This window comes from Tamandua tetradactyla, chromosome 1 (assembly GCF_023851605.1).
Source record: "Tamandua tetradactyla isolate mTamTet1 chromosome 1, mTamTet1.pri, whole genome shotgun sequence".
Lineage (NCBI taxonomy): Eukaryota > Metazoa > Chordata > Mammalia > Pilosa > Myrmecophagidae > Tamandua > Tamandua tetradactyla.
In genome coordinates, this window is record NC_135327.1 from 141680953 (window position 1) to 141699218 (window position 18266).

The 18266-nt window shown below is 37.2% G+C and overlaps 1 protein-coding gene across 11 annotated transcripts in view; it reads right to left on the reverse strand.

Annotated features, from left to right (window-relative positions):
• The window catches only part of RELN (reelin), a 530878-nt gene that overhangs the window by 36192 nt on the left and 476420 nt on the right, over nt 1-18266 (reverse strand). For all 11 annotated transcript variants that reach the window (XM_077158967.1, XM_077158900.1, XM_077159048.1 and 8 more), the window contains 6 exons: nt 17378-17555; nt 15745-15938; nt 12035-12291; nt 3938-4092; nt 2654-2868; nt 440-617 (listed from right to left, as the gene is read on the reverse strand). In XM_077158967.1, the coding sequence (XP_077015082.1) occupies nt 440-617; nt 2654-2868; nt 3938-4092; nt 12035-12291; nt 15745-15938; nt 17378-17555 (1177 nt within the window). The remainder of the gene's footprint in view (nt 1-439; nt 618-2653; nt 2869-3937; nt 4093-12034; nt 12292-15744; nt 15939-17377; nt 17556-18266) is intronic.

Below are 18266 nucleotides of genomic sequence, written 5' to 3' on the forward strand. Positions count from 1 at the left end.
GCAAACCAAATAAAACATTAATATATATATAATCAGTAATTCACAATATCATCAGTTAGTTGCATATTCATAATTTCTTAAAACATTTGCATCCATTCAGAAAAAGAAATACAAAGACAAGAGAAAAAGAAGAAATAAAACGAAAACAGAAAAAAAAAGATTATACTTACCTTACCCCTCGCTTTTACTGATCACTATAGCATTTCAAACTAAATTTATTTTAACATTTGTTCCCCCTATTATTTATTTATATTCCATATGCATTAGAACTTACTCTTAATATTCTTGCATATAAGAAACTTAAGACATATTTTCTTAGTTTCCATCCAAATAATTTATTTACCAAGGATCCCAAAGGACATTGTTTTAGATTTTTAGTCTCACATATAAGTTGATTCGTCCTGATATGCAATGCAAGTGCTCCCAGCAGTCACCTTACCTTCAGAGTGTGAGTCAAGTAGCAGTTTGGGCCAGAGTATCCTGGGTCGCAGATACACTGCTCATTTAGGCAGTCTCCATGGCCCCTGCAATTGTCCAAGCAGCCGGGGCCCAGATAGAAATTATCGATTGCCCACTGCATGTCTGAGTACTTCTGATAGAACCTAAACCTCACAGGACTATCAGCAGCACAAAAGAAAAGGAGTGAAAAGCAGAAGTTAACTTTATTCATGTCCTTTTAAAATACTCTTCTAGGACAAAAAGGCTCAATAAAAAATGTTTTTTTTTTTTTTGACTGTTTTTCTCTATTTCTAGTGATGGAACTGTAATGCTGGTTTTACTGACATTTTACAATATCTGAGCAAACTTGAGCAAAACAAAATGAAAATACAGTGGAATCTCTATTTCAAGCAATGGGAATATTTTAAAAAACAACTCTGTAACTATCATTAAACAGGTTTCTTGTGAACTGGAGTCCAGTGGTTGTGACATAATTTGGATTCATTAATTACTTTTCTGAAATTGTACAGAAGGTGACTGAGTTTTTTGACAGAGATTTGCTCAGCCTTCAGGCTTCTGAGGAACAGCAACTTCTGAATTCCCTGAAGATAATCAATATTCTCAGAGCAACTACGCTAATTAGAAAACAGTTTGGGGGAGTTATATTCTGGGACAATTTTCCTGAGAGTTCTGTCTTCTGGGGATAAAAACAAGCCTCATAATTAACATTTTATTAAAATATACCAACCTATTTGAATAAAAAGCCCAAAGTTCACGAGGGAACTTTCTGGGATAATGTAAAGGTTCTATATCTTGCTTTGTGTGGTAGTTACATAGGTTACAGAATGGTAAAAACTCATTGAACTGAACAGTTAATAACTGGCAAAGTACTGTATATACATTATACCTCATTATATTAAAAAAAGAGAGAATGGGAGGGGAAAATCAGTCTAAGATAGATAATGTGATGGTGCCTGGGCATCCATTTCACTCTAGAATATTCATTTGCGATCTTAACCATTGACTGGCTGGGGAATGAGCATTCCTGAGCTATTTTGGACCCATGAAATGCTTCTCTTTTAGAAAGAAAAGCTACTCCTTTTCTCTCCCATTTGACATGGCTACAGAAGCATTCTGTCTAGTTTTTTTAGTAGCCCTGCTATGTTCACGGGGGTAATCAGCCTTAACACTTAGTGTGACGCCAACACTGTGGATTTCAGAGCAAAGCATGAGAGTCTTCAAAGACATTGTTTAGTCCACAAATCCACCAATCTTAGAGTCCACTTATCTTTGGAATTTTCATTATAGATACAATAAATTTCATTTTTATTTGAATTAGTTTGAGCTGGGTTTTCTGTTGTCTGCAGTTAGGAGAATCTTGACTTAAGAGTCCTAGCATGTTAACTGAATAAACCTTTTAAATTAATTTCTGAAAACTGTGAGTGGTCCTGTAGTAAGTGATGTCTATGGGGGTCCTGACAAAGCCAGATGTAGATTCTTTAACCAAAGGCTCAGTCTATTGTGGTTATATATCATATTCTGTTTGACAAGAAGTTTCTTCATTTGGCCAGACCATGTGATTTATACAGTCGAGGTGTTCCTGTCGTTTTAATGTTTCTTTTTTCCCTAAATATTACAGAAGAGAAATATTAATCTTTTTGAATTGCCTTAACATATCTACAGACTTTCCAGAGAATGGTTTAATCACCTTTGCTTCACCATTGCTCCAGGTTAATTAATTTTCTCTGTAGGTGCAGGACTTAGTGCTTTAATAAGAGAAAAATGAAACCAATAAACCACACATGTACAAATAGCATAATGAATTAGGGCTTGCTTGTGGCTATGTATATCATGGACTGATAAAGCAGTAATGTGAAGAGCTCATGATTCATGGTGGACAAATGTCTATAAAGCTGATCAGGTAGGGTATACCTTTTGGGGGGGGCTCCAAGGTCATCACTATTGGTCTTTCCTCATTTGACGACATTGAATTGTACAAAATGGAAAGGCCTGCCAAGGCCCTTCTTGCCAAGAATTATAACTTAAGGTCTCTTGAAGTTAGCTTATCATGGATGTCACCAATTAGAGAACCTTTAGGGTTTGGGAAGAAGTAAGCACTTACCCACAATTACAACATAATTTCAGGCTTGACAAAAGTGTTCCTAAGCCATTTCTGACTGTTCAGTACTAAGCTTTATTTTAATTTTCTACTTACTTTCCCACTAAGCTTTCAGGAAGTGGGTAGGTGATTCTTTTCCACCCTTTAGTTGGAAAGAACACAGATGGCTGAGAAACACTTCCAGAACATTTTGGGTCAGCAGGTAAGCACTGAGGAACCAGATAATTCCAGCTCACACCAAAGTCAGTAGAATACTGCACGTGAATTTGATTCTGTGCAATTTTTTCAGAAGCTTTACATCCAACAGCAATCTAAGAAATAGAGTAAAGTAAGATTGTCAAGGCATTAAAATTATATTACATATTTCTGCTCTGTGGACTTAAGCAGCATAAAAATTACTGATTACTTGATATACACTGCACTAAACCATCCTGTATTTTCAGGTTCATTTTTGTTCTGGGAGAACTGAGATGCTTGTCCAAGGTAACAAATTATAGAAAGTGCCAAATATACTGCATGGGGTTTGGAGAAAAGCTGAAACTTGCATGTCTGCCATGGTTGGCTAGTTGCCTTGGAAGGCTTGGACCCAACCTTACAAATTGTTGTTTGCTGTGTACTGATACTTCTGTTTGGCAGGATATTTGACCAAGAAGGACTGCTAACAACTTTACCAATTTTGCCATTTTGTAGTACACTTTATGACACTCTATAAATCACTTTCAACTAAACTGAAATGCAATGAAGTGATAACAGAAGGTGCTTTTAATAGGCCAAGCACCCTTTGATGATGGAGATAGCCATACGCACCATTTGTTGCTAACAGAGTGGAATTTAGATAGACAGAAAAATTTTTTGACATAGAATCTTGGTCAAAACATTGATGTTAATTAAATCTAAATTGATATTAATGCTAATCGTGTTTTTTTCCTATAATTTTCTTCCTCCATAAACATCAAAATGCTCTCATAAAAAAGTAGATATAGCCATTATAACTTAATCTCCTCTTAAAGAGAAAATTTGTCTAAATCATATAATGATTTAACTCAGGGAGCTAACTCAGGCTATTATTGGAATCATATCCTATATTTTTATTATCAGTATTTAATATCCAATAGTATTTAGAAGAATTAGACATGTATTTAGACCTGAATAGAAACATTTTTCTCCCATGAAAGTATTACCTTGAAATAGTTGAGAAAGGAAATGCCTTTCATCCTTAAGTAATATAGAGTTGAGTTATATAATATTATCTTAACATTTAGTTTTACTTTCCTAAGTATATGTTAAGTCAATATTAGAGTGTTTGCCTCTATAATTGTTTTCATTTCTTATATTGCTAACATATTGTTATTTACGTAATGGAGACCTTAATGTTTTCACCTTGAACTGCATAATCCAGCCCTCGGTGGGAGTGAGGTCTTGGGTCACCACGTACACTTCTCTTCCATCATGACTGCCACAAAGCATGACCCCATCAGGGGAGTCACAGAATCTTTCCACTGTACAATCATCATGGAATAGCCAATGTTCATTCACTTGAAAAAGAGACAAACATTTTATGGCAAACAAAGATACGGGAATTAAATTTCCATTTTAAGCAAGACATAGAATTATTTTCAGTAGAAATTCATCTTATGTACAAACCTGGATAACATGCTGACACAGACACATAGTTTTAGGAACATGGATACTGTGCGGATTGAGATAAATCTCCTAATCTGGCTTTTGCAAGTCTAGATTTGGGGAGAAAACTGTTTGTTTTGTATGTGGTGTAAGTGAAAGTCAAAGGGAAATGTACATCTAAGGCTTGATAGAAATTTATTTTTTTTAAATTAAAAATATATATATAACAACAAACAAGTGCAAACATTAACTTATGATCATTCAATTCTACATATATAATCAGTAATTCACAATATCATCACATTGTTGCATATTCATCATCAAGATCATTTCTTGGAACATTTGCATCAATTCAGAAAAAGCAATAAAAAGACAACTGAAAAAAATTCATACATACCATACCCTTTACCCCTACCTTTCATTGATCACTAGCATTTCAACCTAAATTTATTTTAACATTTGTTCCCCCTATTATTTATTTTTATTCCATATGTTTTACTCGTCTGTTGATAAGGTAGATAAAAAGAGGACCGACACAAGGTTTTCACAATCACACAGTCACACTGCGAAAGCTATATCATTATACAATCATCTTTAAGTAACATGGCTACTGGAACACAGCTCTATATTTTCAGGCAGTTCCCTCCAGCCTCTCCATTACACCCTGACTAACAAGGTGATATCTATTAAATGCATAAGAATAACCTCCAGGATAACCTCTTGACTCTGTTTGGAATCTCTCAGCCACTGACACTTTATTTTGTCTCATTTCACTCTTCTCCCTTTAGGTCAAGAAGGTTTTCTCAATCCCTTGATGCTGAATCTCAGCTCATTCTAGGGGTTTTCTCAATCCCTTGACTCTGAGTCTCAACTCATTCTAGGATTTCTGTTCCACATTTAAAGGAAGGTCCACATCCCTGGAAGTCATGTCCCATGTAGACAGGGGGAGGGTGGTGAGTTTGCTTGCTGTGTTGGCTGGAGAGAGAGAGACCACATCTGAGCAACAAAAGAGGTTCTCTTGGGGGTGACTCTTAGGCATAATTTTAAGTAAGCTTGACCTATCCTTTGTGGGGTTAAGTTTCATATGAACAAGCCCCAAGACTGGGGGCTCAACCTATAGTTTTGGTTGTCCAAACTGCTTGTGAGAATATCAAGAATTCAACTTGGGGAGGTTGAATTTTCCCCCATACTCACTATTCCCCGAAGGGGACTTTGCAAATACTGTTCCACTCACTGATCAAATCACTCTGGGATTCATTGGGGGCATCACTCTGGACAAACCAACAAAATCTCATGTCCTACCCAAGGTTCTGTGTGCTTATGTTGTTCAACCAACTATCTACATAAGTTATATTAGGAGATGCACTAGTCAAAATATAAATTTTGTACCAAATAAACATTTTTTTGCTCTAGTCTCAGACATAAGTTGAAATTTTAAAATATTAATTACCTTCTATTTTTAGCACCCTGCAGTAATGACATTCCTTTGTTCTTCCTCATGCAAAAACATTTTTTAAATTTGTACATTTAGTCACTATCACTATACACTCTAGGCATTCCTAAATTACACCATCTCAATCTTTATCATTTATCTTTTTTTGTGATTTCATTTATGCCCCAGCCCTCCTCTCTCTATCATTCTCACATTCAGCTTCATTCAGTGTTTTAACATAATTGTATTACAGTTAGGTAGTATTGTGCTGTCCATTTCTGAGTTTTTGTATCCACTCCTGTTGCACAATCTGTATCCCTTCAGCTCCAATTACCCAATATCTTACCCTATTTCTATCTCCTGATGGTCTCTGTTACCAATGAAATATTCCAAGTTTATTCACTAATGTCAGTTCATATCAGTGAGACCATACAGTATTTGTCCTTTTGTTTTTGGCTAATCTCACTCAGCATAATGTCCTTAAGGTCCATCCATGTTGTTACATACTTCATAACTTTATTCTGTCTTACAGCTGTATAATATTCCATTGTATGTATATGCCACCGTTTGTTTAGCTACCCGTCTGCTGATGGACATTTTGGCTGTTTCCATCTCTTGGTAATTGTAAATAAGGCTGCTATAAACATTGGTGTGCAAACGTCCATTTGTGTCCTTGCCCTCATGTCCTATGAATAGAGACAGCAAATAGATGGGTCCTGTTTTTTAATCTATTCTGCCAGTCTATGTCTTTTGATTGGGGAGTTTAATCCATTAACATTTAGTGTTATTACTGCACAGGTAGTACTTTCTTCTGCTATTTTGCCTTCTGGATTTTATATATCATATCTAATTTTCCTTCTTTTTACCTTTACTGATAGTCTTCCTTTCTACACTCTTCTCCACAACTCTCTCTTCTGTCTTTTCATATCTGTCTCTAGTGTTCCCTTTACTATTTCTTGCAGAGCTGGTCTCTTGGTCACAAATTCTCTTGGTGATTTTTTTGTCTGAAAATGTTTTAATTTCTCCCTCGTTTTTGAAGGACAATTTTTCTTGATATAGAATTCTTGGTTGGCAGTTTTTTTTTTTTTTTAATAATTTAAATATATCATCCCACTGTCTTCTCACCTCCATGGTTTCTGCTGAGACATCTACACATAGTCTTATTGGGCTTCCCTTGTATGTGATGGATTGCTTCTCTCTTGCTGCTTTCAAGATCCTCTCTTTCTCTTTGACATCTGATATTCTGATTATTAAATGTCTTGGAATATGTCTATTAGGATCTATTCTCTTTGGGGTATGCTGCATTTCTTGGAATTTTAATTTTTAGTCTTTCATAAGAGTTGGAAAATTTTCAGTGATAATTTCCTCCATTAGTTTTTCTCTTGCTTTTCCCTTCTTTTCTCCTTCTGGGACACCCACAACATGTATATTCGTGCACTTCATATTGTCCTTCAATTCCCTGAGTCCCTGCTCATATTTTTCCATTTTTTCCCTATATTTTCTTTTTCTTGCCAGATTTCAGATATTCTGCCTCTCGAAATCTACCATTGTAGGTTTCCATTGTTTTTTTTCATCTCTTCTACCATGACTTTCATTCCCATAAGTTCTGTGATTTGTTTTTTCAGACTTTCAATTTCTTCTTTTTGTTTGTTCCTTGCCTTCTTTATATCCTGCCTCAATTCACTGATTTGGTTTTTGATGAGGTTTTCCATGTCTGTTCGTATATTCTGAATTAATTGTTTCAACTCCTGTATGTCATTTGATTTGTTGGTTTGTTCCTTTGACTGGGCCATATCTTCAATTTTCCTAGTGTGATTTGTTATTTTTTGCTGGCGTCTAGGCATTTAATTACCTTAATTAGTTTATTCTGGAGATTGCGTTCACTTCGTTTACCTAGGGTTTTCTTGCTGGATGAATTTTTTGTCTATCTGTTCTTTGACATTTAGTTCAGCATTTATCTGCACCTCTAGCTTAGGTTTTGTTTAACAGATCATAATTTTTCAGTTCTTGTTTTCTTGTTTCTTGCCCTGCTGTTATGGTGCCTTACCCTCCCCCCCCCCCCCACACTTTTAGGAGGGTCTACTTAGGTATTATAGACCCTAGCCGGATTTTCCCAGACCAAACTGGCCTCTAATCAGGAGGAAAGAGTCACCTGTGATGGTTTTCCCTGAGGGTGAGACTCAGCAGGTTGAAAGAGTTTCCTGTGAAGTCTCTGGGCTCTGTTTTTCTCATCCTGCCCAGTATGTAGTGCCTGTCTGCCTGCAGGTCCCACCAGCATATGATGATGCGGTACCTTTAACTTTGGCAGACTCTCCCTGCTGGGGGCATGGTGGAGACAGAGCAGAGGTTGTAGGCTGGTTTTAATGGCTTCAAATTACCAAGCCCTGGTGTCTGAATTCCTTGAGGGAGGGATCCCACCTGAGTTGGGCTTCACCCCTCCCCTGGGGAAGGCACAGGCTCCAGACAAGCCCTCAAACGAGCTTGTTTCTGCCTATGCCTGGGGCAACTGCAGCCTGAGAAGCCCTGCTGCTGTATCCAAAGACAGTCAAGCCTTTGTAGAAACACAGCCACAAAAACCCCTGGTTCCTCTTTTTTCTTTTTCCGTCAGCCCTGCCCCCTTGGCACCGGGGCTAAAATGAGCAAGCTCCAGTTTGACCAGGTTCACCTGAGCTGGGGGCCTATTTTTAGTAGTCAGAATTTCTTAATTAATTCCACAATTGGCTTTTGGTTGGGCTCAGCCTCTGTTGCTGGTAAAGTCTCTTTCCTTTGCCCTCTGGGAAGCAGCCTGTGGGGGAGGGGCACCGGCCACTACAGCTTGAAGAAGTCATGGTTCTGGGGGGGGCTCGCAGCTGGTCCAGACTGGGGTACGCTGTGTGTTCGGTCACTGATGTGGCCCCAGGAGCTGTTCTGTACTGTTTCGGTTATTTAGTAGTTGTTCTGGAGGATGAACTAAAATGCGCACATTGTTAAGCCACCGTCTTGGCCTGGAAGTCCCGGTTTACTACATTTTGACTCTGTTTTAAACCAGATCAACAGGTAGTTATACTTTGAGGAAATGTATTAGTTAACAAAAAAAAAAAAAACTAGTGAAAACATAGATTTGGAAGAGTTTCTAAGGAAAATCTAGAAAATAAGATGGAATTAATCAGTGCAAAGTAAGTCCTCTATGCCGAGTCTTTCTTGTTCTGTTTGGAAGTGTTTTTACATCATGATTTCATCCTCAAAAGGTAAGAAAGTAAACATACGTATACAATGCATCTTATTCCTGATATACTTTGATTTGTAGTTCCAACTTTTCTTTGAAAGTTTCCTGGTTAGCTCCAGCATTTGCAATGGAGATGGACAGGTGCAACTGAGGGGTGGGGCTGCCATGCAGTTGGATAGCCTCTGAGGCGCTAAAGAAGAGACTAAATACTTTAAATGTAATTCAGCCTTCACCTGTGTTGTGTGCTTTTGATTTTGTCTGAGCAAAACATGTGCTTCTAGAACAAGCAGCTTGTCCCATTCAAATGGCTACTGCAATGCCATTATCAGTTTTCATTCCAATTCACAGATAAAGGACTCAATAGTCAAAGTCTCAGAGATTTGTATTCTAATAAGAATACTCTGATTCAGGTTATTCTGGGGGTTCCTATTAAATTTTTCTGCTAGAGTTATATAATCCTGATGAAACAGAGCTAATATTAGTCAATTATCTCATCAACCTCTTCTGCAATATCAGGTAGATGTTACAGTTTCTAGGACTACCATTTTTGCCAAGACAGGCAGGAGCCAGAAAATTTGTTCCTTCAATTGTATATCGCCGATTAAGCCTGAAGAAAAAATAATTCTCCTAGGCACTTAAAAAAGATCTATATTTGCTTTTATTTACGTAGAAACACTGCTTAAATTATCTCTGATTGTAAAGTCACTTACATAAACTGCCACACAGGGAAAAAATGAATAATTTAGTAAGATCTGAAATCAATAATTCAAGTAGATCTGAATCAGATCTACTTGAGCAAATCCCAATGGTTTTTTTAAGGAGTAAGACTACTTGTTAGTGAGGAGGGACATTTTAAGCTTCTTCTATATACAAGGGTTTTCATTTAGTAAACATTAGTAGTTTATTGTGTCATGTGATATACTAAGGGTGGATTAAATTAATGAAATTAATCAACCTAAATATTCAACAATATGGAAATTAAAATAAATTATGATGGAATATTATATAGCTATTAAAATTATTTTTAAAAATGATACTTAGGGCCATGGGGAAATATCAGGATGTAATTCTGCATGATAAAAGCAGGCTATAAAAATATGACAAAGAAGAAAAAAATGAAAAAATACATATATGACATAAGATTTTAATTCTGTTTAAAACATGTTTATATAAAGGCAGAAAAAAAAGGTGCTAAGAAATATACCAAAATATTGACAATGATTATTCTTATCCTCAGGATTTTCTGTATTTTCTCAAATTCACACTTTGAACATGAGTTACTTTTACAATAAACACATAAACACAAATAATTGAATATTTTAAAGTATTAAGACTCCCCAAATTTATAATTTTCTTACAGCAAATGTGTCATTCCCCTGAAAAATTCTTATCACTCTTGTTATTATAAAATGAATCCAGATGGTGTTTTTTGGGCAAGATAGTAGGGCTGAGTTGTATGAGACTCACAGTCCCCGCTCTCTGATGACTCTAGAGTGGTGTAATATTATATCTCTTTTTATTGTTCAGATAATGTGTTCAGTGTTCATATGAGATTTATAATTATCACTACTTAATGTGAAGACATCAAATTTTGTGTAGTAGAACTAAAGATGTGGCATAATAAAGCAGTACTTAACGTAAGACATCACTTAAAAGGCAACAAAAATAGTATCATGAAATGAACAGAAAAGTTAGTAAATATAAGAACGGCACAAAGAGACAGTAGCTCAGCAGCATCACTGAACTACTCCTACCAAGAATGAAGAGCAGCCTGGGGATGAGCCAGGACCCAGCATCATGGGATTGAGAAAGCCTTCTTGACCAAAAGGGGTAGAGGAAAATGAGACAAAATAAACTCTCAGTGGCTGAGAGATTTCAAACAGAGTTGGGAGGTTATCCTGGAGGCTATTCTTATGCATTATATAGAAATCTCTTTTTAGTTTATGGTGTATTGGAGAAACTGGAGGGAAGTGCTTGAAACTGTTGAACTGTGTTCCAGTAGCTTTGATTCTTGAAGATGAATGTGTAACTGTTTAGCTTTTCAGTGTGACTGTGTGATTGTGAAAATCTTGTGTCTGATGCTCCTTTTATCCAGGTTATGGTCAGATGAGTAAAAAAAGGTTAAATAAATAAATAAATAATAGGAGGAGATAAGGGGTAAAAATTGGGTAGATTGAAATACTGTAGGTCAATGGGGGGGGTGTAAGGGTTATGGGATGTACGAGTCCTATTATTTTTATTTCTTTTACTGGAGAGATGCAAATGTTCTAAAAATGATCATGGTGAAGAATACACAGCTATGTGATGATATCGTGAGCCACTGATTATATATTATATAATATGGTTGGACTGCACATGTGTGGATATTTCTCGACATAAATATACATTAAAAAAACAGAGTGAGGAGGGTAGGGTGAAGAGGGTGGCTCAGTGGCAGAGTTCTTGCCTGCTATGCCAGAGACTGGATTCGATTCCCGGTGCCTGCCCATGCAAAAATAAATAAATAAATAAATAAAAGGAGCAAAGAGCAGGATACACAAGTGGTTCAGTGGTACGATGTCCACCTGTCATGCAGGAGACTTGGGTTCAATTCCTGGGCCATGCACGCCTCCCCACGCCCCCCTACCCCCCAAAAAAAGAATGAAAAGTAGGAAGCCAGCCTGTGAACATTCTCTGAAACACATGATGCCATCACAAATGTGCCTGATGTAGTAAAACAAAACATTTAGCTTTAGATATTAAAACAAATGACTGAGAAATACTAGCTTTCCACCCAAGGTAGAAAACAGAACACACAGATATGACTACTTTTCCTCTACTAAAAGACAGCTGTCGGGTGCGCCACATGGCTCAGTGGCAGAGCTCTCACCTGCCATACCAGAGACCTGGGTTTGATTCCCGGTGCTTTCCCAAGCAGAAAAAAAAAGGAAAGAAAAGAAAATTGTCCTGTTCCCCTTAAGAAAAGAAAATTATCCTTTCAATGAAATTAGAGAATCTTATTTATTAAAACACACTCGCTGGTTTGAATGGAAGAAAAGATTTAGTTACCATGTAAATCAGGAAGGCTGCGAGGAAATAAAAAGATGTCACAAATAAACCTTGTCATGACTTATATACCATTCAAACATCTGCAAAGGTTCCACATTTTACGCTTATGAAAAGTCGCCTAAACCTCTGCATTTCCACTGGGTTTTATGTCAACACTAATAAAATCCACCTGCAGTTTTGTCCTCCATAAACATGTCGAACGCGATCCTCCCAACGGGGCCGGCGTCAGCGGGGGCGCGCTCGTGCTGGGGTACCGGGGCACTGCTGAACGTGTCCAGCATGACCGTCCTCTGGTCGGCTGAGCCTGAGATGAGGACATTGTCGATGGCCCAGTCGTTCTGATCCAGGCCGTCGTGCCTTGGCTGCCACCACCGGAAGCGGGTAGCGACCTCTTTAGCATCCGGAGGGAGAAGGATATTCACAAATCTGTAAGAGAATGATGACAAGGGTGGAGGAAAAACGTTTGTCACATCAGAAAACAACCAGAAATAAGATAATTTGGTGGCTGAGGGGAGAACATTTGCCAAAATAATTAAAAAAACAAAACATGATAAACTGGCTTGATTTTATGAAACCTCACAAGTCACTGAATAGGAGAAATAGTACGTGAGAAAATTCAAGCATCATTGAACTACCTTTCTACTTTACCTGTCCTTGGGCAGATCTCAGAGGGACTTCCGGATTCTCTGTATACCGAGAGTCCCTCTGGATTTGTATACTAGACCTACAGGGCTTGAGCATACATACTTCGGAAGCCAGAAGCCCAGACTGATTTTTTTTCTGCCTTCTAAGGGTTAATTTCATCTGTTTCCTTCCCCCATTCTAAAGTTCAGTTCTTTTCACTCTACTCTCATGGGTGCCAACAATTTGCTTGCACTCTGGATTTGGGACTGCAGGACACTTGAGCCTTCCACCTGAGGACAACAGGCTGTGTGTAATTAATTAATCAGCTGCCCATAGCACATTTGACTTTGTTCTATATGTCCTAATGGAAACTTACTAAGAAATGCTGAGTGAGAACCATGAGCTAATAAGCCCAATATACTGTCTCTGACTCAGTCACCAAGGACAGACTTGGAAAAACAGGGCTCCGTTCTCTAACATCAGCTTTAACCAGCTAGAAATAAGATCTAAAATGCTCCTTAATCATAATTATGCAGTTCAAACCCAGGAATGTATCAAACGCTTTTTGAGCTTACATTCACAACTTGTAAGGTCTATTAGGGAAGATAATTTTTTTAGAGAGATTACCTTTTGCATAAAGTACCATCTTTTTATGCTAATCTAACCTCCTTTTAATTTCAGGGTCTGCCCTGTAGCTACAGGACGGAGCCAGTCTGTCCAAGTTCATTTGTGAAGGATCCTTAAGCTGGGGCATCAATGAGAGTCCCTTTAGTCTTTGTTGTTTTGAAGAAGTTTCATTATTTTAGTTTTGTTTATGCAGTGTCTCTGTTTATTTTATTTTTCCTCCTCCTTTTCTCTTTTATGTCTTCTTTGAGATACAGTGACCAGAAGAGCAGGCGGTATTCTAGATGGGGACCAACCAAGAACCAGCCAAAGCTAGGATGCCTTTAGTTCGATGTGCAACACTTGGATTTTGAATACTTTTCTTGACTATCCACATCATTTGGGTGTCCTCTGGGCCAAGAGAGTATCAGTGACTTGTTTTGGGGAAGGAAAGTGTAGGCTGAGAATTCTAGGAAGTATGGAAGCTTAGGGACCATTACTCTTTAGGCAAATAATCTTTTCAAAAGTTCCTTCTCTCATGTTTCTCAATTTTGAAGCTCATCTGCCTCCACTTTTTTGTATGCTCATCATGTGAGCTCTTTCTATAATTTATCTCCATTGGTTTGGCAAGTTTGGTTAACATTTTAAAATGCATTAAATAGTACCAGAAATCTATCAATTCCTGGAAGGACACATAGTTTATGCTTCTTCACCCAGAGCAAAGAATTTTTATCTCTATTTTTTTTCTTTCCTGTTCCTAAATTAGTTTCCTTTCTCTCATAAAACCTTGACCACATTTTAAAAGCTTTTGAGTGTAAATTTATCTAAGGTTTCTTGAAAGTCTAAATAAATGATGACCATTGTTTCTCCATTCGTCAATTTGTTTTCTTCTTCACAGAACTAAAGTAGATCTGACAGCCATGCTTTTACAGAAACATTCTTCTTTAAGTGTTAGGATTTACACTTGAGAGTCTTTATAAATTCCTCCACAGAGACCAGGAAAATGGTTTACTTATTTTCTCCATTATCCCATACTAATAGAGGAGCACACTTCTGCACTATTACACTGTATACCCCTTAGTTTCTTGTTGGATTTCTTTATAGGTGCCCAATTTTATTGTAAGTGCAGGATTTTGCTTGTAGCAGAGATTGCTGATATTTCCTAAATTGCCATTCTCCCCTTCATCCTTAATAATAGCAGCCCATATTTTCAGTAGAGGCTAAGAGTTACCCAGAATAAAGATGATGCTTTCCAGCTTCCCTTGCATCTGGTGTTGCCATGTGACTAAGTTCTGGTGAACAGAATGTGAATCGAAGAATGTGCACCCTTCCTGCCCCACTCTCCTTCCTTATGGCTGGACTGTGGAGGAATTACACTAGCTGCTTTGGACCATGGAGTAGAAGCTATGATTGAGAGTGGCAGAACCACAAGATAAGAAGGAAACTGGATCTCTTGTATCTGTGGAATCACTATAGCAGCCTTGTGCTACTTTCTTCTGGATCTAATTTACATAAGAGAGAAATAAATTGATTTAAATTATCTTGAGTTTTCTGTCATGCATAGTTAAACCTATTAACTAATATAATGAATTTAAATAATCATATACACGATTATTTTAATTGTTTTTATTTTACCTGTTTTCTAGCTTATACCTGGCTTGACATGCATTAAGGTGTGCTACGCATGTTACTTGATTGAGCTGTATTTTCCTTCCCTTCCCTTCCTTTTTATTATGGATTGAATTGTGCCTTTCAAAAAGAAATAGTCACATCCTAACTCCTAGTCTTGTGAATGTGATCCTATTTGGAAACAGGATATCCGAAGATGCTATTAGTTAAGATGAGGCCAGAGATTAGAGAGGGCTCTAATCTATTATGACTAGTATCCTACAAGGAGAAGAAATTCTGCAGAGAGAAAATGGCTATGTGACAGAGGCAGAAATGGAGTTATGCTGTCATAAGCCAAGGAATACCAAGGATTGCCAAAACTGCCTGAAACAGAAAGACATGGAATAGAATCTTCTCTACAGACTCTGGACTTTGAAGGAAGCATGGCCCCACCCAAACCTTGATTTTGGACTTGTAGCCTCCAGAACCATGAGACAATAAATTTTTGTTGTTTTAAGGCACCCAGTTGTGGAACTTTGTAATGGTAGTCCTGGGAAACTAAAATGCCGTCCTTCCCTTCCCTTCCTCTTCTCTCCTTTCTCCTCTCCAGCCTTCTCCCTCCTCCTTTCTCTTCTCTTTTTTATCCTCTCTTCCCCTTCCTTTTCCTCCTCCTTTAGAAAATATACCCTTTTCCTTTTTCAACAGCCTGTTTGACTTTTCCAGTTGATTACATTGATAGTTTATTGACTAAAATGTTGAAATAAATTAACTTATAATCATAAATTTATATATTTTTTGCACTGCATCTATTCACTATCATCATTATGAGAGCATATTGTATCTTACTCTGAGATTCAAAAATAAGTTCTTAAAATAAAAACCCAAAACAGCTATTCATTCAGGTCAGAAATCTTATCTTACTATTAGATCCAGAGATGCCACCAATGAGTAAGAGTAACTGTGGCTCCTGCAATGATTGCTAGCAGGTCTTACCCTCTGTCACTGTTGAACATACTAGTTTTTAGGATAAAATCAAATACTAACCCAGGTTTACTGTACTGGTCATAGAAAATTTCCATTAGCAGGATCCAGGTAATCCCTCCATTGACAGAATACTCCAAGAGAACACCTTGGTTACGGTTGTTAGGTGTAATCAGACATCCATACATGAAGTAAAACTGGATAAACTCAGCATTCGTGAGGTTTAGATCCACTGTGACTAACAGTCGACTGCAACCCTAAGGAAAAGAAGCAGAGATGCAAAAAAGTCAGGAAAAGGAAACAATGTTCAAATTATAAGTTTCCTCTGGCTTCTATCCACTATTTATTTATTTTGTAATATATGTCACAAGGTATTGTGGCACTAATTTTCTTATCATCTCTCTTTCTATACTAGCACCTAGCATGGTGCCAGCAAATGTTCTTGAACTGTGAAATATCAATTTTAAAGACTTTACTATCAGAGGGCAAGTTATTCTAAGATTTTCTTTTAGTTTTCATAAGCAAGATGAGAGCTGAAATTAGAGCAACTGTTCTGTTTTTATCAACTATTTCCAGTGACTCTTGAACATTTATTAGATTTTTTAAAAAAGGCATCAGCTATTAATGGAATAGAAGGCTGAGATCACCATTTTAAAATGAATCTTAAAAATGACTATGTCTGAAAATGTCATACGATTATATTATATAATTAGATAATAATTACAATACTTTTTACTTAAACTTTTATAACAGATTTTAATGCCATATATATTAATTCATTATAGATAGGTAGATATTTCTTAGTTGAACATATGAGGAAAACTAGGCTGTAGGATTTTAATAAATCAGTTAAGAGTTCCAACTAAGCTGGGATGAGAGTTGTGAATATTGCATTGTTAGTGCTGATGATTATAAAAATCCTGTACACTGTTATACACTCTTGTTACTTTTGAGATAAAATATTGAACATAAATAATATACTTTACTGGCCCCAATAAAAGCTCTATGTTAGGGGATGTAGAGAAAAAAATAGCTGACAATGAATTTATTATCTTTTAAACTAATTTATCTATGACGAGCATCTAATTATTGTATTGAGAAATGGTATTCTTAAACAAAATACTATTTCGTTCTAACCTTGCTGCAAAAATTAGAATGGTTTAAAATTTCTTAAGGCAAATTTCCAACATCATTGCTGTCATTCACGAAAAAATTTGTTACACGTACAAGTGTCTATTACTGATATTATCTTTTCTTCATAATTCATAGAAAAGATTAATTGATAATAAAATTCAGACACAACAGAAGCTCACTTTCCAGATTTCTGGCTCTTTAAATTCCAAATCTGTTGCAAGCTCAGGAGTTTTCAATTAGAGCGTAATCCAAATGGAGCATTGTTCAAACACTATCTCACAGGATGGAAATCCATTTGTCTTTTTTTTTATATGTACTTATTACATATTCCTTGTGCTGATAGTACCTTGCATAATTAAGTTGCTCCAACTGATTTGTGATAGGAAAATACTGGAAATCTATATTTATTTCTGATTCGTATAAAGTTGCAAGTTCAGATCAGAGTTGTGTATTTAGGGTGACTAACTACACTTTGGCTTGTCAATTAAGCTTCTGAAGATACTCAACTATTGGAGGGAATTTAGAGGACAGTGAAATGAAAAACCAGCAGCCACTAGCTCACCCCGCTGAAATGAAGCGCCATTCCTGAAGCCACAGCCCCACACACGGTACTCAATTTCCCTCCATTCATAGTCAGCCAGTTCTGGCTGGATGGAGCTCGATTGAAGTTGTCTTTGAGTTGGGTTGGAAGGGAGGTCTCAGGCTCATCGCAGTACAGGCCACCCCACTGCTCATCACAGCTGGGTGTGGAGAAAGAAAAAGGAAAAGTCAACATCAAACACCCCCCACAAGTGTGTTCTCAAATAAGTGAAGCTGACTCTCTTCCTAGTCCAGGATGATGAAAGGCTACTTATCTTCACAGAGACTGCCAGAATCCACCTGCTCTCCTTAACAGTGCTTTAGACTAGAAATAAGTTGTAAATTAACAACCTAATAAGGAGTGACTTGGGCTCACAGGTGGAGAGAAAGAAGCACCTTCGAAGAAGTTACTAAGGCTGTGCCTCTAAAAGGCTCAGCTTTGGATGGTTGATAAACAATTGCAGCTGCCAAACTCAACTTGTAGGACCTAATCATTTACGCAACTGTTCTTTTTAACCAAGGCTTTGGGGCAATTAGGAACCCACGAGACCAAATAGCAGAAGATACTTTAAATAACACCGATCCAAAGGACTGACTTCAGTGTGGAGGGGAATATGAATATAGGACAGGGAAGCTCAGGGGTCATTCTGGATATTGGCTAGATTCATTCATCAAAGGAGGGACTTCCCAGGTGTGTGGAGCTTAGTGACTAAGGGACTACAAGTTCTCCATCAGCATCTTCATTTACTACCCCATCAAATATCTTTGAAAATAAAGCACAGAGATCTATAAATGTGACAGCACACACATATTCACACATACACCTTATTTAGATCCTCTTAAAGATGCTGAGGCTCTCTAAAAGTTGTACA